Here is a 26975-nt window from a genome sequence, read left to right on the forward strand (position 1 = left end):
CCGTAGTCCCGCCCCCTGGCATTCAGGGTCTAGCAGAGATGTAACCAGTCAGTCCTCCTGCTTACCAGTATAAGAGCCCAAAATACAAGAAAATATCTGAAACCTTTGAAAATATGTTGATGAGCCAGCGGGAAATTAGGGAATACTCAGAGAACAAACGAAGTGAAGCTGAGAACCCAAGGAGAACTTCATTAAAGAAGATTGTGAAGGAAGGGAATTCCAGGTGGTGGATCTGAGCTGCAAGGAGGGAGGAAGATGAGAAGGTACTGACTGTGGGTACATGAGGGCCCAATTATATGAAGCAATACCACTAATACATTGTAAGAACAAAGAGAAATGAATTCCAGCCATAAGAGCATATATATTTGGAGCAGGAGATTTGTGTTAGTCCAACAATTCTTGTATTAATTACCTTTGGAGGTTGATTAGCTAATTATAAAATTTCCATGATCATCATCAAGACAAGCGAAATGGGATTCAACTTTCAAACTAGTGGAGAGAAAAAAGTGGAATGAGAAATGTAATCAACCAAAAGAAAAGACAAGAAAGGAGAAAAAATATATATATGAAAAGGGTGGAGCAAATAGGAAGCACAAAATTCCAAGCATGTCACTAATTACAGAAAATGCAAGTGGACCAAGCATGCCAGCTAGCAGCCTGGGGTTATAATGGTGGACAGCTGTGTGTGTTCATAGAGGCCACAGGACAGGGCAGTGAGAGGGTGGAGAGATGCTAACCAGAAGAAATCTGATGTAACCACATTAATGTAAAAAAATCAATTTTGGGGTAACAAACATTACTGGAAATCATGGGTCCTTACATAATGATTAGAACATTCGTTTCATCAAGCAGATAAAATAATTTTAAATCTGTGTGCTTCTAATAACCTAACCTCAAAAATCAAAACAAAAATCGACAGAACTATAAGGAAAAATAATACATGAATTCATCATCAGAGAGAAAGAGGTTAAATAATTCTCTCAGTATTTAATAGATCAAATAGATAAAAATCAGTAAAGATTATAGGCTACTTGAACAATGCAAAAAAGGCTTAATTTAATGGGTATACATAAACCACTATAGTCTGAAACTGCAGAATTTACATCTTTTCAAGCCCACATGAAACTTGTAAATGTATTGAAAACAGATTGGCAAATAAAGCAAGTCTCAATAAATTTCAAAAGACGAAATCAATAATACATGGTAAGGCTCAATTCAATTATGCTGGAAATCAATAATGAAAAGATGACTTGAAAAGCCTCATATTTGGAAATTAACACTCTTGCAAATAACTCATAATTCAAAAAAGAAAATGTGGTAGAATTTAGAAAATATTTGCAAATCAAAATGTGTGGGATACAACTAACACAATACTTAGAAATAAATAACCTTAAGTGTTTATATAAAAGAAGGCTGAAAATTTATGGCCTAAGCATTCAGTTTACTAGTTTTGATTTTAGAAAAGCATAATAAACAAAAAGAGATTCAAAGAAAGCAAATAATAAAGGAAGATGTTCATGAAATAGAAAAGAAACATACAATAGAGTTATCTTGCAAAGATCTGGTGAGACTGATGAAGGAAGAAAGAGAGTGTCAAGAATGTTGAAGGGACACAATGGTAGAAGATGCAGATATTTCAAAGATACTTTGAGGCTACTATGAACAAATTCATGCCAATAAATTTGAAAACATAAATGAGTAAAATCCTAGAAATACAGCTTATTAAAATTGATTGAAGAAGAAATAAAAAACCTTAATAGTCATATGACCATTAAAGAAGCTGAATGAGTTATAAATCTCCCATGGAGATAATCTAAGCCCAGATAGTTTTAAAGCAATTTCCACCAAATACTAAAGGGAAAATAATTTCTTTTAAAAAAAAATACATTTTATTGATTTTTTTACAGAAAGGAAGTGAGAGGGATAGAGAGTTAGAAACATCGATGAGAGAGAAACATCAATCAGCTGCCTCCTGCACACTGCCTACTGGGGATGTGCCCACAACCAAGGTACATGACCTTGACTGGAATTGAACCTGGGACCCTTCAGTCCGCAGGCCGATGCTCTATCCACTGAGCCAAACCGGTTAGGGCAAGGGAAAATAATTTCACTCTATACTGAATCCTGTAGTGTTGAGTTGGAGTTGCAGGTACTGATGTAAAACCATGAATTTTGACATATGTTGATATAGACATAAATATGTGTGTATAAAATGTTAGTGTGTTCTAGCTCTGTCCACTGACGAGGTCTGGGGGCAGTGACACCAGTTTCAGTGAGCACAACTCACATTCAGACCTTGGTATATAGACACCATTCATTAAAAAGGAACGAGGGTGTGTTTTCTTTGTTGTTGTTGTTGTTGTGTGTGTGTGTGTTTGTCTCCTTCCAGAGCTGGAGCAGGGAAAGTACAGGAGAAACTTAGAACATTTGGGCCAGAAAGCAAGGCTGTGTTCAGATTGTCATGGGGATGTTGTGGGACACAGAGCCATCAGAAGGGGCTGCACTGGCCACATCTGGGGCAATTTCAACATTAACAAGAGTAAGGATAATAATGGATTTAACCCAGTGAATAAAATAGGATTCCATAAGTCCACACTGATCAGAGAAAGCTCCTCCTTACAGTAAACTGCTGACTAATAGGAGACAGGATTCTGGACAGAGAACTCTAAGTAGAAGAGGTGAATTATAAAAACTCCATTTGGTAACCATTGTAGTAACAATTCAGGCAAGAAACATCAACAATGCTAAAATTAGTACTTCAAAGTGGGGTGAGAAGTGGGATTTTCATAGTCTTGGCCTATCTCCTAACAATATACAAATGAAGTACAAAAGTAAAAAACTTAGAGTGGAGAACCCCAGCACACACTGTCCTAAGTGATCAAATTTGACCCCATCAATAATGGAATAGCTGACATCGTGCATGAGAAGAGCACACGGCCACTTCTGTCATATTCCTACTGAAGACGAATAATCACGAGGAAACACCCAACAAACTCAAACTGAGAGGCAGTCTGGGAAATAACTTGCTATAATGTTTTAAGTCAAGGTCATGGAAGTCAAGGATGGACCAAGGATGGACTTTAGATGGATGGGAACAGAGCGGGGGTGGCGGGGATAGCAGGCCCAGACCCCAGGCTAAAGGGATGTTAGTGGAACAGTATACAAAACTTGAGTCTCCGGGAAAGGATATTTGGGGTGCTTTGTACTATTCTGAAAACTTGCCTGTAAGTCCAACATTGTCTCAAAACATAAACAAAAGAAGAAACAAAGAAAACCGCACAACCGAACATTTGCCCTGAGGTGTGAATGGTGGGGCTCCTGGTGAGGTGTGGGGAGAGCGCGTCCTTCCTGGAGGGTGGGAGGTTGGCGGGGGCAGCATGTGGGGCAGCGCTGGACGCAGCAGCCGTGTCAGGGAACACGGTGTGCGTGTGCTTGTGCTTGTGTTGGTGAGGAAGTCACATTTGGACCTTGTAGGATAGCCTTTGGCATTTTCAGGCGCCCAATCTTTTTGTAAAGAGAAGTTTGAGAATAGCCAGCACTTTCCTCACAGCCACCATAACCACCAACCATCTCACAAATGAGCAGAGGTGGGTGGTCAAGCAGGAGCAGGCTAGTGGGTAGCTCTGGCCGTGAGGACTGGGTGTAGCCCCGGCAGGATGGGGTGTCATGGAGCGCGAAGATGGGTCCCCCGCCTCAGATGGGGGTGCTCTCCTGACAACCCAGACACCTGTAGTTTTCTTACAGCCATGGCCCTGCCGGTCCCTCTGCTCCTCCAGGTCTTTTCATCAATTCAGTCTGTATCTGTCCAGGGTGAAGTAAGCGTGACCGATAGGAACCAAGAACCTGTAGTGACATGTGATTGATTTGTGAGGAAATTGAAGGTGATGATGACTGACAGGCCAACTTTAAGTCAGAGTTATTTGCAAACCTGGGTAACTGGAGGCTAAGAACTTACTATGACTTACTCTATGAACTTACTATGACTTTACTATACATTCACGACTCATGCAGGAATCAGAGGCTCTCTGACACCTGAGCTGGGTGGGCACTCCTCTAAACTCCAGGGCGCCGGCCTGGGGGTGAACGGCTCTGGGACTGTTGTCAGCTGGGGCTGCCACTGAGGACACTGTGTGGGGCTGGCCCTCCAGGGCTCTGTCCTGTCTGAACTCCACCCAGGATTCCCTGTCGCCCTGTGAGGTTCTGGGTCCTGGCTCATGCGCCTCGTCTTCACACCTGCACATTGTGCAGTTACTAATTGAATAAATATTCGAATTTTTAAAAGCATCAGGACACCTTTTTCGTTTATGTTTTGTTTTGCAAAATGTTTCTTGAACCCTCGGCTTGACACTGGTGCATTTTCCTCCCGCTGTATTGACACGTAACAAAAACACCCAAACAGTTGGCTTCTTCCATTTGTTATGCCATGAACAAATATGGACCTGCAATGCATACAAATATTATTCCCTTTCTTTTTCTTTCCAAAGAGCTCTTCTTGGTTGCACTTAGCACTGTGGCATGGGGATTGCAGGGAGGGTGTGTTTGCGCTGCAGGACCTGTGACCAAGTTTCCACGGAGCCCCCGTGGGCTCCACGGAGGAGTGGCCTCAGAAAGTGGTTAGGAGTGCAGCCTCCTGACCGGAGAAGCCAGCCTCACGGGCCGCTGCCTCCGCATCATCACGGGCTCTGAGGAAAAGCATTTTTGGTGGTTCTTGGAGCCATATCGCAGGGTGAAATGTCTAAGGCTTGCCTGGTGCATTTTAGGAAATATGGAGGTTCTATATGTGCATAACCCATAGACACCGACACGTGTGGTGATGGCCAGAGGGAAGGAGGGCGGAGGCTAGGAGGAGGTGGACAAAGGTGGGAGTAGGGAGAGGGGAACGGGGACATCTGTAATAGTGTCAACTGTAAAAATAAAGTAAAACACGGAAAGAAATAAAAAGAAAACATGGAAGTTCTTTCTATAGAAGGTTAACAACTTGATGCATAAACATCTTGGAATGTGTGTTCATTTCCTAAATACATGAAAGGCACATGTTTATTTATACTCCTGAGGAGTTTTCTTGTCTAAGGGAACTTGGGGCTTTGAGTGGCAGTTTTAATCCCTTCTCCCCTCAAGCTGTACCACTAAAGAGGGTGGACAAGCATTTGGGGAACGGACACCACACCAAATCCCACAGCTGGGACCCTCTCCCCACATGTGTGTCATGCTCTGTTAAAGCACATCTGCACCATGTGGAGAAAGCTTCCTCACCAAGGAGTCATTCTCCCACTCATTGTCTTAACCCAAAGCAGGACATTCGCATGCTCTGTGTTCATACACACACACAAACAGCGTTCACATATACCCAGCATTCACACACAGAGACACACAGAGCATTCACGTTCACCCACACAGCATTCACACACACAGCATTCACACACAGAGACACACAGAGCATTCACGTTCACCCACACAGCATTCACACATACAGCATTCACACACAGAGACACACAGAGCATTCACGTTCACCCACACAGCATTCACACACACAGCATTCACACCGTGTTCAAACACAGCTTTTATACACACACATATAGAGTGTTCACACTCAGCGTTCACACACATGGCATTCACACACAGCATTCACACACAGTATTCACAAACACAACATACACACAGTGTTCAGACACAAAGCATTCATACAGACTCACAGTATTCACAAACAGCATTCACACACAGAGCATTCACATAGAACATTCGTGCGCGTGCGTGTGCGCGCACACACACACGCGCGCGCACACACACACACACACAGTTCCCATAGGCCCTGCTGGTTACTCCCCCTTCTGTGGTCCCTCCCCTCTGTTTATTTTTTTTGTGTGTTTTTTTACTACTGGGAGGGGCACTGCCTAGGGAGGGGGCGCCTGCTAGGCAGTGGGGAGGCCAGTGGGCTTGCCCTCTCACCTTGCCCCCCTGTGTTGCTCTTGGGGGTCTCCCCCAGACCAGGCTGCAGCCAGGTGAAATGGGCATAGAGGAGAGGGGTCACTGATTTTCCTCCAGAAACTCCCCATCCACCTGCACCCTGGGGCAGACGGTGGAGCCTGCAGGTGCAGTGCCTGCAGGGAATGCCCTTTCATCCAGACGGGTGAGGTCCCCGCAGATCCCCAGAGGGAGCTCTTGGGTAGAGGAGAGCGGGTGAGAGGCCCATCCTCCTGGGACGGGACAGGACGGGGCCAGCATGTCCCCAAGTCTTCTCTCTGCGGGAGAGGACAGATACAGCTCTGTGATGCTCCGAGCTGCCCCAGACCCACAGGGGGCACCTGGACGGCATTCTGCTCCCTCTCACCTGGTGCCACGTGTTTTCTGGGAGAGCTGGCGGCTCTCCGGGATCCTCCTCATCCTGGCCCCTCCCCAGACACTCACCTGGGCCAACTAACCACGTGTGCTGGACTCGCCTGCTTTGCAGGCTAAGGTGTGTGTGTCCCTTGCCTATTTGTAGCCGTGTGCACACGCAGGCTGTCCAAAGCCACTGTGATCCTTCCAGAACCGCCAGGCGCCCTCTGCCTCTCCTCATGCACTTTGAGGTTAAGGCTGCCTTTCCTGTCACCCATCTGAGCGCTCGACTTATTGGGGGGGACTCCACCTCCTTGGGGTGGTTAGGAGAAAGCTGAGCTTGTCCCGGTCTCCTGCACAGAGAACCTTCGGGTGGGATCCAGTGCTTCCGCTACCCTCCCCGTGCAGAGCCTGGCAGGTGTCCGACACTAAGCACCAGCTGCCTGGAGTGACAGGAAGGATCATGGTCTGCACCCCAGGTGCAGGGAACACATCTGGGCAGAAGGTAACGGAGAGGAGCTTCCTCCACAAATACAGTTTGTAGCCATCAAGAAACCTGAACACACGTGCACTTCGTGTTCCTCTTCCAACGCAAAGCAAGGGGGTTTATCTTTCCGTTCTTGGAAAGTGAAGACTGAAGGAATTCGGACAGCTGTGAGGTGGGGATGCACTCACGTGATGGCAGTGAAGGTGCGTGTGTAGACACAGGAAGGATGGGGAGCAGAGATCAGAGGTGGAGCACCCCCTCCTGCAACTCCACTCCCTCCTCCCACCCTCCCACGGAGTACCTGCCCCCTCTCCCTGCCTCTCTCCCTCCCCTGGAGCACTGCCTCTCCTCCCTGCCTGACCCCCTCCAACACCTTCCTTTTCTTCCTCCTCTGGTGCACCCTACCTCCCTTGAAGCACCAGGGCTCTATCCCTGCATCTATCCTTTCTCCCTCCCTCCCCTGGATCACCTGTCCTCTCCCCCAGAACTTTCCCTCCCTCCCCTGGATCACCTGTCCTCTCCCCAGAACCTTCCCTCCCTCCCTCCCTCCCTCCCCCGGATCACCTGTCCTCTCCCCAGAACCTTCCCTCCCTCCCTTCCTCCCCCGGATCACCTGTCCTCTCCCCAGAACCTTCCCTCCCTCCCTCCCTCCCTCCCTCCCTCCCCCGGATCACCTGTCCTCTCCCCCAGAACCTTCCCTCCCTCCCTCCCCCGGATCACCTGTCCTCTCCCCAGAACCTTCCCTCCCTCCCCCGGATCACCTGTCCTCTCCCCAGAACCTTCCCTCCCTCCCCCGGATCACCAGTCCTCTCTCCCAGAACCTTCCCTCCCTCCCTTCCTCCCCCGGATCACCTGTCCTCTCCCCAGAACCTTCCCTCCCTCCCTCCCCCGGATCACCTGTCCTCTCCCCAGAACCTTCCCTCCCTCCCTTCCTCCTCTGGATCACCTGTCCTCTCCCCCAGAACCTTCCCTCCCTCCCTCCCCGGATCACCTGCCCTCTCCCCAGAACCTTCCCTCTCTCCCTCCCCGGATCACCTGTCCTCTCCCCAGAACCTTCCCTCCCTCCCCTGGATCACCTGTCCTCTCCCCAGAACCTTCCCTCTCTCCCTCCCCCGGATCACCTGCCCTCTCCCCAGAACCTTCCCTCCCTCCCTCCCCTGGATCACCTGCCCTCTCCCCAGAACCCTCCCTCCCTTCCTCCCTCCCCTGGATCACCTGCCCTCTCCCCAGAACCTTCCCTCTCTCCCTCCCCCGGAGCACCCACCACCTGCTCTCCCTGCCAGGCCCTGGTCGTTTACTCCCCTGGGTCTGGTTGCACTGCACTGCGTTGGACTCACAAACATGCCCGGCGCTTATGGAGAGAGCGAGTATCCGTGAGGTCACCTGTCAACTCCTGGACTCATGTAGCCTCTGGGTCCCTGGAGAGACCTCACCACAGTCACCAAGAAGGGGCAGCACACTCCCATTGTCCTGGCCCAGGTCCCCCTCCCCTCCTCACCCCCAGGTCCCAGTTTCTTAGCTGCACAAAGGGGACAGGCCACCTGCAGTGCACCTGGTGAGTGGCCCTTGTGCATGGGCTGCCAGGGACCCTGCCCTGCAAGACGTGTGGCCATGTGGTCACCATCTGGATACTTTGGTAACTACCCATCTTAGTCAACGCAGGCTGCCACAGACAAGGCGGCTTGTAGACAACAGACACTGGTGTCTCCATTCTGGCGCTGGACGTCCGAGCCCAGCGTGCCCACGTGGTCGGGTTCTGGTGAAAACCTATTCCAGTAGCAGATGCCGCCTTCTCTCTGTCCTCACAGGCAGGAGAGGCGGGAAGCTCTGTGGTCTCTTCTTGTAGGGGCACTAACCATATTCATGGAGCGCCCCCCCTCATGGCTCAATCATCTCCCAAAGCCCCACCTCCAAATACAACTTGGGGTTAGGTTTCAACACATGAATTTTGGGGGGAACACACATTCAGTCAATAGCGCCACCCTACTGTGGAGTGAGCCGCAGTCCGGTGTAGACGCAGAACAGGAAGGTGTTTATGGGGCCCCTGCTGCCCAGGCTGCAGAAGGGACATTAGGTGCATGGCCTCGTTGGACCCTGACTTACAGGGGGTCCTGGGAGGCTGCTCTAAGCTGTGCACATCCCTGTGCTGAGCACAACTCCCAGGGGGCCCAGCTGGAAGTTAGCTTCCAATGAGATGGACCGAAGTGGGGCCGTGGCCATGCCAGCTGCCTGCAGAGGGACAGTAGGAGGTGTGGAGGTGGGCTCTGACCTCTGAGGGCCTGGGGCAGGAGGCTGAGCCCCGGGGGCCAGCAAGCTGCTGGGCCAGGGCTGGAGGAAGAAACATCCTGATGACACCTGCTGTGGGTGCCACCCCAAGCGTGGAGGTCAGGCCACAGAGCAGCACCCTTGGGGCTCTGACTTGATGATGAAATAGTGCCAGGTTTTACTGGGCATGTGTTCCATTCAAAGCAGGGACTGGGGTGTGGACATGGACCAGTCCTCGCTAGGAACTGCAGCTGGCGAGAATCGGGTTTTCAGTCCAGCCTCCTGTGGGAGCCCTGGGCGACAGGAGTCCTGTCCTCCAACCCATAGACAGCCCCTAACATTCCACATTCAGTGCATCCCACATCCTGGGCTCATCTGTCCGGGACACACCTGTCATGGACTCACTTATGCTGCACCCAACTGTCTGTCCACTTGGCTTCACCTGAGCTGGGAGCAAAGAGGCTGCCACCTTCTAGTCATCACAGCACTGTCCAGAGGCAGAGCGGGGGAGTCTCCCGACTTCCACCAGGAGGCAGATAACCCCTAAGCAGCCACTGGTGGGGGGTCTGGGCCCCCGTGGCACATGGTTCAGCTCAGGGTCACACCTTGCCCTGAGTCTCCTTTGTGCAAAGGAAAGGGAGGTCTCTTAGCAAGCAGGGGGGCGGGGTACGGGGTGGGGGCCAGCAGGCAGGGTGCAGTCAGCTCCAGTCTGAGCCTCAAAGGGAAGCCCCTACCCCACCCTGCGTGGGTACATACAGAGATGTCCACTATCTCTATGGTAATTCTTCAAATTCTCTCTGTTCCAAAGGAAACTTTTCAGGGGTGCAATAAATCAATGAAATGAGAGAAAGGCTGGTTCCAGTTAATTCTGCAGCCAGTTAGGGGACAGCATGGACAGGGCAGTGAGAATCTCAAGTGTGGCTGCAGTTCTGAGGCTATGGAGACTTAGTGGGGAAGGATACAGTGGGGCCGGACTCTGCGGGGTTCAGGCAGCTGCGCGAGCCTGCGCCCCCTTCAATTCTGGGAGTGGACAGCCCTGGCCGCTGCCTCCTGGCCCTGAGCTGCCTGGCACACAGGAAGCCCAATGCTCCAGGCTCTGCCCAGGGTGAGATCGGCTTCTGGGGCGCCCCCCTCACTGCCCTTCAGAGGCCAGCACTGGACACTTCGATGCTTGTCCCATAGGGAGGTCCTTGCACCTGGGACTTGGGGTACTTCTCATCCCTGGAACATCGCCTCCTCACCACCTGCTCCACAAGCGGGGCCTTGGGAAGGGGGTGCACAGTGACTCTCCACACTTTCACCAACTCCCGGAAAAGACACCCCACACCTGCTCCCTACCAGCCCTCCTCCTTGACCCATTACCTCGGGCAGTCCGGCACAGATGGAACCTGGATGTGGGCCTGCCCTCCTCATACAGGAGTGGGAGACTGGGCACGGAGAGGGTGGGACCCTCCGGGGTGTGGCTAGCAGTGGAGCTGGGGTCTGTCGGCTGGCACCCCTGCCCACAGCCCCACCTTTGCTCGGCTCCCCTCCCAGGTCAGACCCTCAGGTCTGAGTCCAGGGAGAGGGGTGACTCAGGAGAGAAGCCCTGAGATGGAATAGACCCAGGGTGACCAGGCAGTGCTGAGGCCAGGAGCTGCTGGGAGGGGGCCTGGGGGTGCCTGCAGGGGGTGGGGGTGAGGGCTGCTCCCCACAACCCCCTTGCTGTCACCACCTTCACACCCTGGTAACGGGAATGACCTGACCCAGAGCCCTTGGGCCCCCTGTGACCCCCGCCCCCATTGGAATTAGCCAGCATCCTGGGCACCCCTGAACTGGGGACCTGGGAAGTGAGGGGCAGGCCCTGTCAGACCAGGGATTTGGGGAAAGCTGCCCCCTGCGAATTGGAATCGCATTCGGTTTCTTTCTGTCTTGCCTCAGGCCTGGGGGTGGGGGTGGCGGCTCTGCTCGCACGCGAGGCCCTGGCCAGGGTCCAGGCTGCTGTCACTGCGCTGAGGCCCCATCGCGTGACAGGACCCGAGGAGGCCGCTGGGTGTGGCCCGGAATGTGGCTGCGGAGGAGGGAAGTGGGGGTGCCCGCGGCGCAGGGAGGGGGGACCCGCGATGCGGGGGCGGGGGCGGCTGTGTCCAGGTGCAGAGATGTGTGGAGGAGGGAAGTGGGGGGGTGCCTGCTGCGCAGGGGGGAGTGGGGGAGGGGGGAACGCGTTGCTGAGGGGGTGGTACCCTGGTGAAGAGATGTGGGGGAATACAATGCGTGGGGGGAGGAGCGGCGGTGTCCAAGTGTAGAGAGATGCGGGGTCAGGGAGAAATTAGCAGCTGGGGCGCCCCCCCCCCCGCCAACTTTTGGCCCCCCGAGTGGGCTGCAGCCCCTGTGCATCTGGGAGTGAGCTGTGCACCCTGCATTGCGGGGCAGGGTCCCCGCGGGGTGAAGGGGTCAGCGGCTGCATCCGCGGTGATGTCACCGCTTGGGGTCCACCCCCAGCCTCGCAGCTGTAGGAGTCAGCATCCCCCTCCCCCACGGGGTCTGCTGGCGAGAGAGTAGGAGGGCAGGGACAGTCCAGCCCCAAACCTCCCTTCCCTCAATTCAAAGGAGGCGCTGGGGAGGAATGGGGGCAAGGAGCTGACTCGAGCTAGGGTGAGGGTGGTGGCGACTTGCAAAGGAGTTTGCTGAACTGGGAGGTCTTAGTGGTCTGGGTCTGTAGCCTGTGACCTGGGTGCACTGAGGTGGGGGCCCTGCCCAGCCCCAGCATCACTCCTGGCCTTTCCTGAGCCCCAAATCCTCCCAGGCCCTGTGGGCTTCCCCAGCCCCAAGCCCTGACTGGTAGGACTATCTGGGTGGGCTGGGAAGCCCGGCCTGGCGGTAGGGGCTGCCTGGAGGGGTGGGGGAGGGGAGAGATGGGGGAGGACAGACCTCCTTGTCTTATTCCCACACCGACTTCTCCTTGATCTTTCTTGCGTCTCTGTCTATAGAACACACACTGACTGAGCCTTCTGAGACCCGGAGGTCCCTTCAGGGGAAGGGCCGCTCCTGGGTCTCTCTTGGGGAGCAGAGAGCCTTCCGGCTTCTGAACCTGTGCTGAGAAAGCCGGGTGCATACCAGAGGGGATTAAACACAATCTCTTTTAATGTCTCAGAGCTCAGCATGTCTGCCGTGTGGGAGCTTGGTTGCTGAGAGGGTGGCTGGTAGCAGACAGCCTGGGTGTGTTTGTCAGGGACCCCCTGGGCCACCTCCCCCCAGGGGTGACTGCTCATGTCTCCAGGAATACACCTGCCTTCTGGGAGCAAATGGGTTCCTTTCGTGTTATATTCAGTGCAGTGACGTGGGTTAGTGCGTATTAGCTGTGGGAGAGGAGGCTGATGGCACACGGCTTCTGAGAGAGGGAGGGATGGAGAGGCCAAAGGCCACAACGCAGCCAAGAGGTGCCCACTCTCCCAAGGGCCGTCTCCCTGTGTTGAGCTCTCTGCCCTGAGGACGCTCTGGTCAGCACCAGAGGATTTAATGAAGGGGTCCAGCGTGGCCTCTGTGGGGTCAGGGGCTGCTGGCCCAGGGGTAACCTGGTGTGTGTCCACTCTGCGGGGAGGAGGGTCAGACACCGTGTCTCAAACTGGAGCTCACATTCGGGCCCTGCTGTGTTGTGCGTCTGGGGGCCTGGACCCCCTCAGAGCAGATGCTGCCCACCGTTCACCAACAGGGGTGAGGGGGCATCTGTGGGGAGCAGGCCCTGTGTCTGAGTGGGGCCCAGTGGGGAGGTGAGGCCAGAGCCTTGGTTTCCCTCACAATCGATGGATGAAGCTGCCTAAGTAAGAAAGCAGCACAGACCAGCGCATCCTGGAGCAAAAGTTCTGAAAGAGAAAATGCTGGAGTGAAGTGCCCGCAGTTATGTTTTATCCCAAGACCGGAGCCAGTGCTAGGGCTCCACCTGCGGGCCCCGGGCCCTCAGTTGCACTGACATCACCTGTAGCTTCAGTTTGCAAATCCCAGAAATGAGGGGAAGCTGCGAGGCACTTCCCCGCCCGCCCTCCACGGAGGTGAGGCCCTGAGTTCCAGACTGCATCTCTCTACTCGCCTGTCCTCCTGGCCCCGGGGCCCTCCCATAACTCCTGGGTGCCAATGCAGAGGCTGAGCATGGAGTGGAAGGTCCCTAACCAGCTCCTGGGAGCTGGGATATGAACCTCTGTCTGTCTGTCTGAACTCTTCCCCCCAAAGTGGAGGTGAAGCCAGCCTGGGGAGGGGGTGGGAATGTGGGGATGGGAGAAGCATAAGGGTGCCGCCAGCGTCACAGGGCAGGGTGGCAATGTGAGGGCCGGCAGCTTCCCGGACTGGAGCAATCGGTGCAGTAATGGGTGCCTGTGGGGTGTGGGCTGCTCCACACGAGGTTCCCTGAAGCCAGTGGGGCTCTGAGTGGTTCGTAGGAGGTGGGTAGAGAGCAGTTTCTGGGGAGCAGAGTTAGGTGGGGTGCTCAGGTTAGGCCCAGCCAAGATGTCCTGATCTCCCAAACGTGAGCACATTGTTCCCACCTGGCTGCCCTGGTCGGAGATCCTGGCTCCTCCTGCCCTGTCCTCTTCCCGGGAGGCCGAGCGGGTCAGTGTGGGACTGAAGAGGGTGGCAGTGAGGAACAGTGGGGTGAAGAATGGAGAAATGCAACTTAACAAAGGCTCGCAACTAGGCCTGCGGCCTGGGGCCTGGGGCCTGGGGAGGGTGCTAACATGCTCTGTTTCTGTCTGACAGCCGTGCAGGAGAAGTGCCCGCGCCAGCCAGTGGCCGGTGCCCCCTCACCAGGAGACAGTGGTCCTTGTGGAGGGTCGGCAGTGCTGGAGGGAAGGCTCCTGCTGGAGGTGAGCTCCCTTCATTCCCCCACCCCTCTTTTTCCCCCCCTTCACCCCTTGATCACAGCACGGTCACAGTGCAGGCCTCTCCCCAGGGCCCTGAGGCTGTGACCGTTTACAATGAACTAGAGTTAAGGTTCTGAGGCGTCTCTGTGGATGGAGTCCCAGGGTCTCCTGGGAGCAGTGCAAATCTGGGGTCTCAGGTGCTCCAGGTGAGTGCTGGACAGAGACGACCAGCCATGGCCGGGCATCGGATCTAAAAGCCATTTTCATTCTGCATTCTCTGGTTTTACTTATCCATGGGGGAAACCTAACAAAATACTAAGCAGGGGTTTTTTTTCTTTCAAATTAAGGACAGGAAATTGTGTATTGAGCTTCCTGAGGTCTGGCAGGTGCGGCTGGCTGGTCCATTTATTGATATTACACGCTGATGGCGAGGGCCGGGTCGGCCCTTTCTCCGCCATGGTCGGTTCTTAGGAGATGTCATGGTGAGGAGTTTTCTGGGTTGTGTCAGATCAGTGTTTCACAGAGTGAGGGTGTTGCTGCCTCGCTGGGGCCGAGGACTCCGAGCTCCCCAGGCCTTGGCTTGTCCTTTCTCGGCAGCGGCTGGGAGGATGCAGCCGTCCCTCTGTAGGAAGGTGTGGGGGACTCAGGGAGAGAAGCCCATGGCAGGTGGCCCCATACCCAGCAGCCAAGGTGCTCCTGAAGCCCCAGCTGCTTCCCCGGGAGGAGCTGGGCTCACGTGTCCCCCCTATGTCCAGCGCAGAACTGGTTCTTACCCCCCAGCCCCATGTGGTGGGCGGTTCCGTCCCCCAGGTGAAGCCTCCTCGACTCCTCCCACATTCGGTTCATCTGTTAGGTGATGGCTGAAGGGCAGAAATGGTGAACTGCTGGTGCCATTTAAGCTGGGTCCAGTACCCCTTCTCTGAACGCTGGCAGCAGCTTCGCTCCAGGCGCTTCTTCTGCCCCCCAACCTGCTCTGTGGCAACCAGAACTGGCAGACCCTGCAAGGAGACCCGGGCCCTGCTCCCTGCCCGACACCCAGGAATGACCCCCATGGTTCCTGCGGCTCCTCCCCAGGGAGGGGCAGCCTTGCGAGGGAGGATGGATGGTCCCCTGGGCTCGGCCCTCCCACAGAGACAGGTGGCTGACCAGCCTGGGGTGGCCTCACTGACCAGAGCGGTGCTGGGCCACCTGGGAGCTGGGTGGGTGAAGTGGGGACACCAGGTGAGGCCCCACCCTCAGGCTCACTCAGCCCCTCAACCTTCCTCCTCTGACCCAGCTCTTCAGCCCATCTTCCCTCAGTGCTTTTCTGGGTCCCCCTGGCAGCTTCCCTGAGCAGTCTCATAAGTTCGATGTTCAGCTGTCTAACTGGCGTGACCCCCATGGTCCCCACAGGAACCACATGGCCCCCCAGGATCCCATGCCCCTCACCCCCGCAAGATCTCTGCCCTGTTAAAGGGTTTGGGTGTGCTCTCATGAGGATCAATGAGCTTATAAATTATTTCCTTTTTTTAAAAAAAATATATGAGGAAGTACATTCTTGCCGTCTAGTTTGCCGGGTCCGTGGGTGTTTGGGGGACTCCCGTCCTGGAATGAGTGTGGGTTTCATTTTGGGTCTGTCTGGAGCAGAGCGTGGGTCCAGCCTCAGAGTGTGTGTGGGGGGGATGTCACGCTCTCGGTGGAGGAAATACTTCCATACTTCATTATTTATCAGGTTTTTAGGAAGCAAATTCTTAAATATTCATTTTCCTTAAAAAAACTTTGGTCAGTGCTAGTAAAATTGGAGCTGGAAATGTGGCAGTTTGGATTTTATTCTTGGCAAAGATAATTGGCATTACATTTTTATTATTCATGTTCAAAGTTAAGATAATAAAATCTTAATCATAAAATCTTTTAAAAACTTTTGTTCTGAGCTATAAATACAGGAGCTTATGCACAAAGTGCCCAGCCGCCCTGGTGGAGCTCAGGGGACAATTTCACATATGTTCACACATGTCCTCACCACCAACCCTCGTCCTGCTTCTCTGCTGGGTTTGGGGAGAGCAGCACCCCAGAGGCTGTCTTGTGCACCGCCCCTCTCCCTGCCCGCCGTGGTTCTTCTCTGGGGGCTCGGTCTTCCCTGGAGGCCTCGGGGCCTCTGACTGAGGCTGAAGCCCAGGAACTAAGGACCAGGCCTGACTCTTGAGTCCCCACAAGCTCCCTCAGGGCCTGGGAAGGAGGGGAAGGCAGAGCTCAGCCCCATTAGCTGCCACTGATTTTCTGAGTTCTGCCCAGCGTGTGTGGGTGTTTTTGGAGCTACCCTCCTGGGTGGGACTTTTCCAAGGAAGAGGTCCCAAGGCTGAGAGGTCGGGTCCACTGCCCATCTGCTCAGGGCACTGCAGGCTGTCCCGGTGCCCATCCTGCCCGCTGGCTGCCAGCCAGGTCGGAATAGTGCTCTCCCCGCTGCATTTGAGAGCAGGAGAGCTAAATGTTCTTGAAGCCTCGTTCATTCTGCCGCCTCTTGTTTATTGTTCTCTGTGACCCACAGGAAGTTTCTGGAAGCTTCCTTTGGTTGCAGTCAGGGAGGTTATGTGGTGAGTGTCCTCTTTCACCTGGTGATTCTCAAACTTTGGGTGAGAGATTCTTTATGAAGTTTAAAAGCATTCCCAAATAGAGCAAAAGGAGCAGATTAAGCAACAATAACAAGAAAATCCCAGCTTTTATTTCTAATCTTTAATCTCTTGAAGACAGACCAGAAAAAAAGGAGAGGTTTATGGCAGGGCATTAATTCATAAAAAATTCATAAAAAATTTAGAGCTGGCGCAGACTTTAGAGTGCCTGTGGTCTAATGTCTGTTATTTCAAGATGAAGAAACCAGGATTTGCAGCTGTTAGGGGCTAGTCCAGGGTCCCCGTTGAGGCTGGGGCTGGAGCTGGACTCGGACCCGTGGTTCTTTGTCTGAGTTTAGTGGCTCTTGGGCCCAGTGGCTCCAAGCCCTTAGCTCCCCTGGGAAGCCAGGAGAGACAGACAGACAGACAGACAGACAGACAGAGCTGCCACCTAGTGAGCACTTTGGCACAGGCGCTGCATATGGCCTGGGGGTGGGAGCTTGGTGGGAAGAGGAAACCAGGAGCGGATGTGGTGGGATAGAGGGTCCTGGACACACACACACACACACACACACACACACACACACACACACACACTAGGTGCTGATAGAGCAACGCTGTGAGCTTTGAGCATGGGTCAGAGTGCCTCAGTTTTTATTTCTACTTGTAAGGTGGGCTGCAAGGCCATGTGTTTAGTGCGGAAATGATAGCATGTTCGCAGGAACTGTGAACTTGGGCCTGGGGGGTGGGGTCAGGATGATGCTACGACTGCTTGACTCTGGCTGGAGTTCAAGTGCATTGCGGCTGCATGATACATTTTCTAAAATTTTTATTTTTAATTGAATTTATTGTGGTTTCAGTGGTTAATAAAATAGGTATCAAGTGTACAATTCCTATATAGTCATTGTGTATTCACCATCCAAAGTCTAGTTTCCTTCCATCACCATTTATCCCCTCCTTTCCACTCTTCTACCTCCCCCTTTCCCTCTGGTAATCACCATTCTGTTCTCTGTGTCTATGAGGTTATTGTTTTTTAAAAAGTTTAATCCCTTCTCCTGTTTCACCCAGCCCCGCACTCCCCAGACCCTCTCCCCCCAGACCCTCTCCCCTCTGACAGCTGACAGTCTGTTCTCTGTATCTCTGAGTCTGTTTCTATTTTGTTCATTAAATTCCACATATGAGTGAAATCATATGGTCCTTGTCTTTCTCTGACTGGCTTATTTCACTTAGCATAATGCTCTCTAGGTCCAGCCATGGTGTTGGGAAAGGTAAGATTTCCTTCTTTTTCATGGCTCAGTAGTAGTCCATTGTGTAAATGTACCACAGCTTTTTTATCCACTCATCTACTGATGGACACTTAGGTTGCTTCCAGATCTTGGCTATTGTAAATAGCACTGCAATGAACAGAGGGGGTGCATATATTCTTCTGAATCAGTGTTTTGGGTTTCTTTGGATATATTTTCAGAAGTGGAATCACTGGGTTATAAGGCAGTTCCATTTTTAATTTTTTTGAGAAGCTCCATACTGTTTTCCACAGTGGCTGCACCAATCTGCATTCCCACCAACAGTGCATGAGGGTTCCCTTTTCTCCACATCCTCACCAACACTTGTCATTTGTGGATTTATTGATGATGATAGCCATTTTGACAGGTGTGAGGTGATATCTCATTGTGGTTTTAATTTGCATTTATCTGATCATTAGTGACATTGAACATCTTATCATATATCTATTGGCCATCTGTATGTCCTCTTTAGAGAAGTGTCTATTCAGGTCCTTAGCCCATTTTTTAAATTGGATTATTTTCTTTTTTTGGTATTGACTTGTTTAAGTTCTTTATACATTTTGGATATTATGTATCTTTGGTGAATATATACTTCCACTGAGTCTTTACTCTTTCAACCTTAGGTATGATAGTAGCTTACGTTTGTTTTATTGTGTTGTGTTTTTTTCTTGTAGCTATCTTATATCAGATTAAGAAATTTCCCTCTATTTCTTGTTTTCTGAGAGTTCTTATTATGAATGAATGTTAACTTTTGTCAAAGGCGTTTCCTGCATCTATCGAGATGATCATGGTATTTCTTCTGTTAATATTGTAAATTTCATTGACTGATTTTCACATGTTGAGCCCACCTTGCATGCTCAAGATAAATCTTACTGCTGGATTACATTTGCTTATATTTTGTGGGAATACTTGTGTTTATGTTCATGAGAAATATTTTTGTAGTTTTCTTTCTTGTAATGTTTTTGTCTGGTTTTGATATGGTAATGCAGGCTTCAAATTAGTTGAGAGTATTCCCTTCTCCTCTGTTTTCTGGAAGAGATCGTGTAGAATTGGTATTTTTTCTTCTTGAAATGTTTGATGGAATTCATCAGTGAAAACAACTGGTCTGGGAGTTTTCTTTGTTAGAAGATTTTTGTAAATATGAATTCAACTTCTTTAATAGATATAGGACTGTTCAGGCTGTCTATTCTAGTGTGAATTTCAGTAGTTAGGGTCTTTCAGAGAATTGGTCCATTTCACCTATTTTATTGAATTTGCAGATACAGAGTTAGTTGTCCATGGTTTTCCCATATTGTTCTTATAATGCCAATAGTTTCTATAGTGGTGTCTCCTCTTTTATTCATAAAGAATTGATAATATGTATCTTCTTTAAATTTTTTTTAATCAGTTAGATTAGAGGTTTACCAGTTTTTATTTTTTTCAAAGACAAAAGTATTGGTTTCATTGATGGTTGCTATGGACTGAATAATTATATCCCCCCCCCAAAAAAAAAATTCCTATGTGGAGATCTAATCCCCAATGTGATGGTGTTTAGATGTGGGGCCTTTGGAAGGTGATTAGGTAATGAGGATGGAGTCTCGTCAATGGGATTAGTACCCATATAAAAGAGGCCCCAGAGAGATCTCTTCCCCTTCTGCCATGTGATGTTACAGCAAAAACGACGGTCATTGATGAATCAGGGAGTGGGCCCTCACTAGACACTGTCATTGGTGAGGTATTCTGTAAACCTCAGTTACATCCAGTTGGTTGATAATGTTCTAATCTTGTAGGTCCTTGTTGATTTTCTATCTAGTCTCAACCTTAAAGACAAGGGTTAACCTTTTCCAGTATAATTGTGGATTTTTAAACTTCTCTCAGTTCTATCAGTTTTTGCTTAATGTAGTTTGAAGTTGTGTTGGAGGGTGCATACTCATTTAGGGTTATGTTGTCTTCATGAATTGACTCTTCTGTTATTATCATTATGTAAAATGATTCTTTATTGTTGATAATTTTCCTTGTTCTAAAGTCTAGTTTGCCTGATACTAATATAGCCACTCTGCCTTTCTTTTTACTAATGTTTGCTTGGCATATTTTACTCCAACTTCTTACTTTTAATCCATTTATGTTATATTTAAAGTGCATTCCTTTTTCTTTTTTTAAACATGCATCTTATTATTTATTTAGATGTTAAATTCTTGCACTGGATTTTTATAGGTTGGTGAATACTGACAAGTTATTTCTCTCACAGAACTATAACCACACATTCCCCGACAGTATAAATATATGGTTGAACTAACATTAATACACATCACCATTTTATCAATTACATACTAAAACAAATTATCATGTATCCAAATATTAAGTTACACAGCTCAAAGGCATAAAAAATATTAAATGTCTGCTCAATTCATTAGCAGAAACCCACTTTTTTTTTTTTTTTTTGGCAAGAGAGGGTGGGTCCTAGCCATTTTGGCTAAGTGGATAGAGCATCAATCTGCAAACTAAAGGGTCCCAGGTTTGATTTCAGTCAAGGGCACATGCCCAGGTTGCAGGCTCAATCCCCAGTAGGGGGCGTGCAGAAGGCAGTCAATCAATAATTCTCTCTCATCATTGATGTTTCTATCTCTTTCTCCCTCTCCTTTACTCTCTGAAATCAATAAAAATATTTTTTTAAAAGAGAGGGTGGGAAGAGGGAAAAAACACACACTTCAAACAAAAATATGTTGGTAAACAACTTCAGAAAGTCTGAAAAAATAAGAATTTTATGATTAAGAATTGTTTTTAGCTGCAATATCCAAGCGTCTCTATCTTTAAAAAATATTTCCTAAATTAAAGAGCATATTCTGTGTTCTGCACAAAACGAACGCCAAATTTTACTAAAAATACTTACTAGCCCCCTCCCATTCTTTTCTCAGGCCCTTCCTGTAAGTTGCACCCCACGTGCAAACCTTAAAATTAATGTGAGGCTTTCTGTCTGGAGACATTAAAGACATGCGCTTCTGTACAATGTAGATGTTCAAAAGGGAGTCTTTTCCCTAACAGCACAAGGTGAGATTTGTAGAAAGACAAGACTTGGCATAAAAATGTTTTAGAAGTTGAGCCAACCTGTCGTATACTTGTATGAATGTGGGAGATGTGAACATAGGGGGAGCAGGCACATATAGGCCCTATTTTCTGTGTTTGAAATGACGTAAGGGATAAACCACATAAGGTCCAGAGTGTTCAGAGTTCCTGGGATTGTTAGCTCTGTATGAAACTAAAAATACACAAGTATTGTGCTGGGCATTTGGGCATCTAATCTTTCTAAAGCTCTTACAGCTAGTGTATTGATAAGATTCTGGCCCTGGAAATAGATTTAAACACATACCTCAATACTTAATGAGTTCAGGAAAAGTTCATTGGTACAAATGATAGACCCATTTTAAATGCTGAACAGTAAGAATCTTTTGCTAAGTGTCAGAATAAGTTGATAGTAACCCACATATAGAGGTTGCTGTTCTATCAAGCGTGTGGCCTGGGAAAACGGCTTCTCAATACTCCTACGGAAGCTTCGTTAGACTTCTTCACCAAGCCGACGACATGTTGGCTAACATGAATGACAAACGAGGTCCTGTCTCCCGTTCCACTCCCAAGGCAATGGCATCGGGCACCCGTTTTATTGAATGCCAACAGTTGTTTCTGTGGCCATTGGAGTCTGAAACGCAGCCACAGGTTAGGACGATGCTTCTCCACTGAGTGGTTCCGTGGGTTGCTCAGTGTCACATCCTATGGAAGGGCAGAGCAGGGATTGGCCCCCACCGCCCCCCTCTGTGGGACTCTGCAGGGCCCTGGGCTGAGAATGCCCTGCCCGAGGCGGCCCAGAGCGGGGCTGGTGGCAGGGCCAGGGGCCGTCCCACGGTCAGCAGAGATGAGGCTCTCGAGTGGAGTGACCCGCCCAGCCCTGCAGAGCGCTCCCAGAGCTTCGGTGTCAAACCTCAAAGCCGAAGCACCAGGGGAACTGGACTGGGGCAGCTTCTGTCAGGCCTGCGATGCAGTCCCCGAGGCCTCCAGTTCCTGCTCAGACTGAACCGGGAAGGTGGCTGCGTGCCTGGCTGCCAGTTCTCAGGACTAAACCCATATTGCAGAGGATTTTCTCCGAGCATCTCACACGGAAGAGGAAACGGAACCCAGTTAGAAACCCATGGGCAACAGGCCTGAATAATGACACCCAGAATGGAAGGCTGGATGGCGACCCATGGACAAGGGTCCTTCTGGGGACACGGCTGGGCAGGACGCTCCCCAGGAATCAAGGTCCATGCAGGCAGCTGGGTCTGGGTGCTGCAGTCCTGGCTCTTCAGGGAAACCAGCTGTCACATAAAGTGACGATGCTGATGAGGGTCCTGGGGGGCCCAGGTGGGGGTGGTGAAGGCTGAGAGGTGGGGATGAGGGGGTGAGTGGGCACTTGGGTATGAGCGGGACTTGTCAGCAGATCAGGCTGAAGGCGCACATTTTCAGGGGAAAAGCTGTGAATTCAGGCAGTGTTCGTGACAGTTTCATAATTTCACGGAAAGTCCTTGAAAACCAAAGAGAAGTAGCCATGGAGGTCACTAGGAACAGTGGTGAGCGGGCCCTGGACCCTGGACCCTGGACCCTAGACCCTGGACCTTGGACTCATGTGTTCAAAGATCATTGAAGAGATTAAAGTCAAAACACAACCAACACAGGGGAACTGAGAGACCATCTGAGCATGTGGACATGGTGGCCCCTGGTCAGTTAAAAACATAACCAGGAAGCAGTTAGCCACCAGGAGGTTGGGGTCTCTGGGTTCTGACACAGTGGGATGGCCGATTCCCGGTCAAGGGCACATACCTAGGTTGCAGGTTTGATCCCTGGCCTGGTTGCATGCATGCCGGAGGCAACCAATAGATGTGTCTCTCTCATGTTGATGTTTCTCTCTCTCTCTCTCTCTCTCTCTCTCTCTCTCTCTTCTACATCTACTCCTTCCCTCTCTTCTACTCTTTCTAAAAATTAATGGAAAAAATATCCTCAGGTGAGGATTAATAAAGAAAAAAAGATGTCATTAAGCTCTTCAGAGAAAACTGAAGGTCAACAAAATGAAAACAGGTTTCTGTAAAAGGGAATATTCAGAGACTTAAAAAAAAAAGAGATCAACAATTAAAAGCATTAGAGCAAAACTTAGAAATATGTAGGAGGGTCAGAAATTCAAGTTGAGCCTGGCCAGTGTGGTTCAGTGGTTGAGCGTCGATCTGTGAACCAGGAGGTCATGGTTCGATTCCCAGTCAGGGCACATACCCGGGATGTAGGCTCGATCCCCAGTATGGGGCATGTGGGAGGCAGCCGATCAATGATTCTCTCTCATTATTGATGTTTCTATCTCCCTCTCCCTCCCTCTCTGAAATCAATAAAAAAATATTTTTTAAAACAGAAAGAAATTAAATTTTGAAGGGATCTTTCTAAGAGTAAAAGAAAAGTAGGAAAGAAGAGAAGAAAGTTAGGCAGACTGCCAGACCCCACAAGACCTGAGTAAACTGTTCCAGAAAGATCAGAGGGAAGGAAATGGGCAAGGAAGCAACCAGAAGGCTTCCCAGAACTGAGGACTGAGTTTCCGGCCCAGAGGTCCCACTGGGTGACTAGCACAATGGCTGAAAGGACGGGGGTGTTCGCCTTTGTGAAATTCTACACCTGGGACAATGGGAAACCCTCTGTGCTCCCAGAGAGAAGGAGCAGGTTCAGGACGTGTCCGTGGGACGCTGGAGGCTGGACTGCCAGGAGGACATGCCTACAAAGCACTGGGAGGAGTGCTTTCTCACCTGGGACGTGCACACACCTGTTCCTTCGTTGGAGAGGAAGTGGCATCAGGACAGCTTCAGACATTCGGGGCTCAACGGTTTCCCCTCCTCTGCAGAGCCTCTCAGGAGGAGGGTCTCTCCACCAGAACCAGGGTGACAAGGATGGGGGAGGGGGGGGGGAGGGCAGGCTTCCAGGAGATGGTGGACAGGACACCTACAGAGGGAAGGCTTTACTCCCCCTGGGAAGATTTGGGGGGCAAGTCAGGAACCGTGTACAATAAGGCAATACACAGGCGTTAACTCCAGACCCAAAGATTGTTGAGGGACAGTGAAGTGTTCAATGTGCATCCGCCTGGCTCAGCCGAGAAGAGTCTGTGATAACACAAACACTGCCCGTCGCTTTAAGCAAAATTATGACACAGCTAAATTAGGACGCGGAGGGGAAGCGAGCGTGCGAGCGTGTATCGTGGGCAGGTAGAGTGGCAGCTAGCCAACTGTGATGTCTGAACCCTGAGAAATGGAGAGCAAGCTGTTATGTAAGCCAGCAGCTCAGCGAGCTGAGGTCTGCCCCACCAGCCCCACCACCGCAGGGCAGGAGCTTCAAGCCACAGCTCCAAGGAGCGGAAGCTGCGGGGCGGGGTCAGGCACGGACTGCTAATTTCCACAGGCGTGGGGTGCCCCAAGCCTCTTCACCCCCCCCCCCCCTCCCCCCCCCCCCCCCCCCCGCCATCCTAAAGCTTACACGTTTGACTTTAACCCTTTTGTTCCAGTAAATTTACATTTTATCAGATATAAGATTATCTACAGCTTTCTCTGGGTTCCTGGCCGCTTGATACATCTTTTGCATTCTTTTCTTTTCAGCTTTTCTTCTCTGTTTAAGTCTGCCTCTTGCAGACGAACATGAGGCACCCTTCCCCCAAACGTTCGTCCAGTGATTATTTTAACCTATTTGTACTTCCTGTAATCACTCTTATTTGTGGGCTAATTTCTGTCATCGTATTTCCTATTTCCCATTTACTATACTTCCATTAGTTTCCTTTTTTTCTCTCTAGCTCTCCATTTATAGATTGAACTTTCACATGCTTTTGTTCTTTTGGGGTTGTCTTTGGCATAAGCCCTTTCCATGTTGGTTTTATCTGATTTATTAGACTTATCAGTGTTGACATTTCCCCAACAAGACTTGCACCCGCATATGCTTGGGTCTTCTGGTTCCCGGCCCCTCACCACCCCCAACACTTGCACATTGATTTGGTCTAGAAGTTGAATCCTGGATGGCACAGATTCTTATCTTTGTCCCTAGCTTTTTAAAAGACTCCTCTTTAAAGTTCACTGGGATTTGCTCACCATCCTTGTCATGCCTTGCAGCCCGGATGTGTTTCTCTTCGAGGGATTCCCCCAAAGTGTTTTCCTTGTGGGTCTGGGTATGAAATCTTCCTCGGTCCCCCCGTGCTGGAATGTTGTTGTACCTTCACATCTGGATAATAATTGGGCTGAATATACAATTTTAGGTTCAAAGTTTTTATCCTTCGACATTGAAAAATATTGTCGCGTGGCTTGCAGTGTTTTTGTGGCTGCCGGTGTGGAGAAGCCTGAGGGGTTCGATCCCCATTCTTTCTTGCCATCTCTCACAACTTTGCGATTCTTTCTTTGGCTTTGATGTTCTTAAATTTCTTTCTTTTTAAAAAGGTTTTCTATTGGTTTTTAGAGAGGGAGAGAGAAACATTGATATGATCGGCTGCTTCCTGCACGCCCCGCACTGGGGATCAAGCCCCCAACATGGGCATGGGCCCTGACTGGGAATTGAACCAGCAACCCTTTGTTGCACAGGACGAGCCACACTGGCCAGGGCAGATATTCTTAAATGTCGCTGTGTCCTTTGCCTGTGTCACCTGTGTGGTGCTCTGCGCTCTGTCCCTCTGAGCTGTTCCGTCGTTCATGCAACCTTGTCCCCTCTGCGTCATTGTTTCAGCTACTGGAGCTGCAGTTGTCCAGGTGCTGGCCCTTCTACGCCATCCTCCCCTGACCGGCTTCTCTTATATTCTGTCTGGTCCCCCCCTCCTCCCCCGGCTGCCTCAGCGGGTGGTGGACTCATCAGTCCAAACCCCTCAACTGCTTTTCCCTTTGCACCATTTTCATTCCTAGTATTTCCAGTTGATTTGTTTGTACCATTTTTTGTTCTTGTTTCATTTTGCTGGTAGCTTTTCTTACCTCCTCAAATAGCTGTATTTGAATCATGCTCTTTGGCGTCTGCTCTGTGCTGCCCACGTGCTGGGCACCTCCCGGGCTCCCGTGTGCTCTGTTCCTGCAGGAGTCTGACACCAGCTCCTCTGATTAGTGTGTGTGTTAGCTGAGGGTCAAGGGTCGGAGAGGAGGGGAGGGGAGGTGCTGGGTGGCGGTTTGCCTCCCCTTTAGAAAGGGGCACAGTAGGAGGAGACCCTGGCCTGGGGTTTGCAGCAGAAGAGGAGGAGAGGTGGGTACCTGGAGGGCAGCTCAGCTCTGCACCTCCACCCCTGCCCTGTGGTCCCACCAGGCAGAAACTGTCCCCAGACAACGGAGAGGGGCAGCAGCGTAACATAGAACGGATTTCTCCCACCTGTTCTCTGCCTCCCCAAAGCCCCTGCAAGCGATAACCTCCAGTCTCCTCCTCCCCCAGCCTTGGCCGCCTTGGGTGACTGGGAGGAGCCGGGGCCCACCTGCCCGTCTTTGTGGCCCTCTCACCCTCAGACAGTTGCATCCTTCAGGAACTGCTCTCAAGCACTGTGGCTGCTTCATGGCAGGGAGTCAAGCCTGAGTGTACTGTTTGTGGGATCTATAAACAGCCAGTGATTCCGCTCCCCAAGCAGGAACGCTGCTCGCACGCACGCTGGCTGGCCGAGGAGAGGCCCAGCGAGTGATCTGGCTCCAGGAGGCCGAGCCAGCTGCCTGACACCCGCGGGTGGGTGCCCGCTTGCTCGCTGGCTCGCGTGACTAGCGGGGCTTGGCCTGGTGTTGTTGCTCCGTGACCTTGGCAACGGCTCTCAGGGGACTTCTCTGCTCCCCGCTGCCCTTTATTCCGGAGGAGCAACAAGGGGCTGTGAGAATTGTTCCTTTTCCCTCTTTTTTTTTCCTCTGCCACGACCTTGACAAATCCATCTCTGAAATGCTTGCTGCTTATTTTATTTATTTATTTTTTTTTGCCACAGGACTGGAAGAGATCAGGATATTCAAGGGATTGGCCAAAGGAAGTCCTGGCTTTCTCAGATGTCCCTTTTTCCCCAAAAGGGGCTGAGGGTGGCAACAGTGTCAGTGGCCAAGCCGGCCTGGAGGCCTGGGCACCTCAGACCCTATCTGTGAAGTGGCAGGTGCACGTTGCGTGACGTTCAGTAATTGAATGTAGATGTGATTATTTTCCCCTCTTAAAAAAGCGCAGCCTTAAGCTTGGGGCCAAATCCCTTTTTCCA

The 26975-nt window shown here is 50.8% G+C and overlaps 1 protein-coding gene across 1 annotated transcript in view; it reads left to right on the plus strand.

The window, feature by feature from the left end:
- The window catches only part of AHRR (aryl hydrocarbon receptor repressor), a 61872-nt gene that overhangs the window by 12807 nt on the left and 22090 nt on the right, over positions 1–26975 (plus strand). Inside the window, exon 4 of the mRNA XM_054714307.1 lies at positions 13796–13902. Within this exon, the coding sequence (XP_054570282.1) occupies positions 13796–13902 (107 nt within the window). The remainder of the gene's footprint in view (positions 1–13795; positions 13903–26975) is intronic.

The sequence above is a fragment of the Eptesicus fuscus genome, chromosome 4 (genome assembly GCF_027574615.1).
Source record: "Eptesicus fuscus isolate TK198812 chromosome 4, DD_ASM_mEF_20220401, whole genome shotgun sequence".
Classification (NCBI taxonomy): domain Eukaryota; kingdom Metazoa; phylum Chordata; class Mammalia; order Chiroptera; family Vespertilionidae; genus Eptesicus; species Eptesicus fuscus.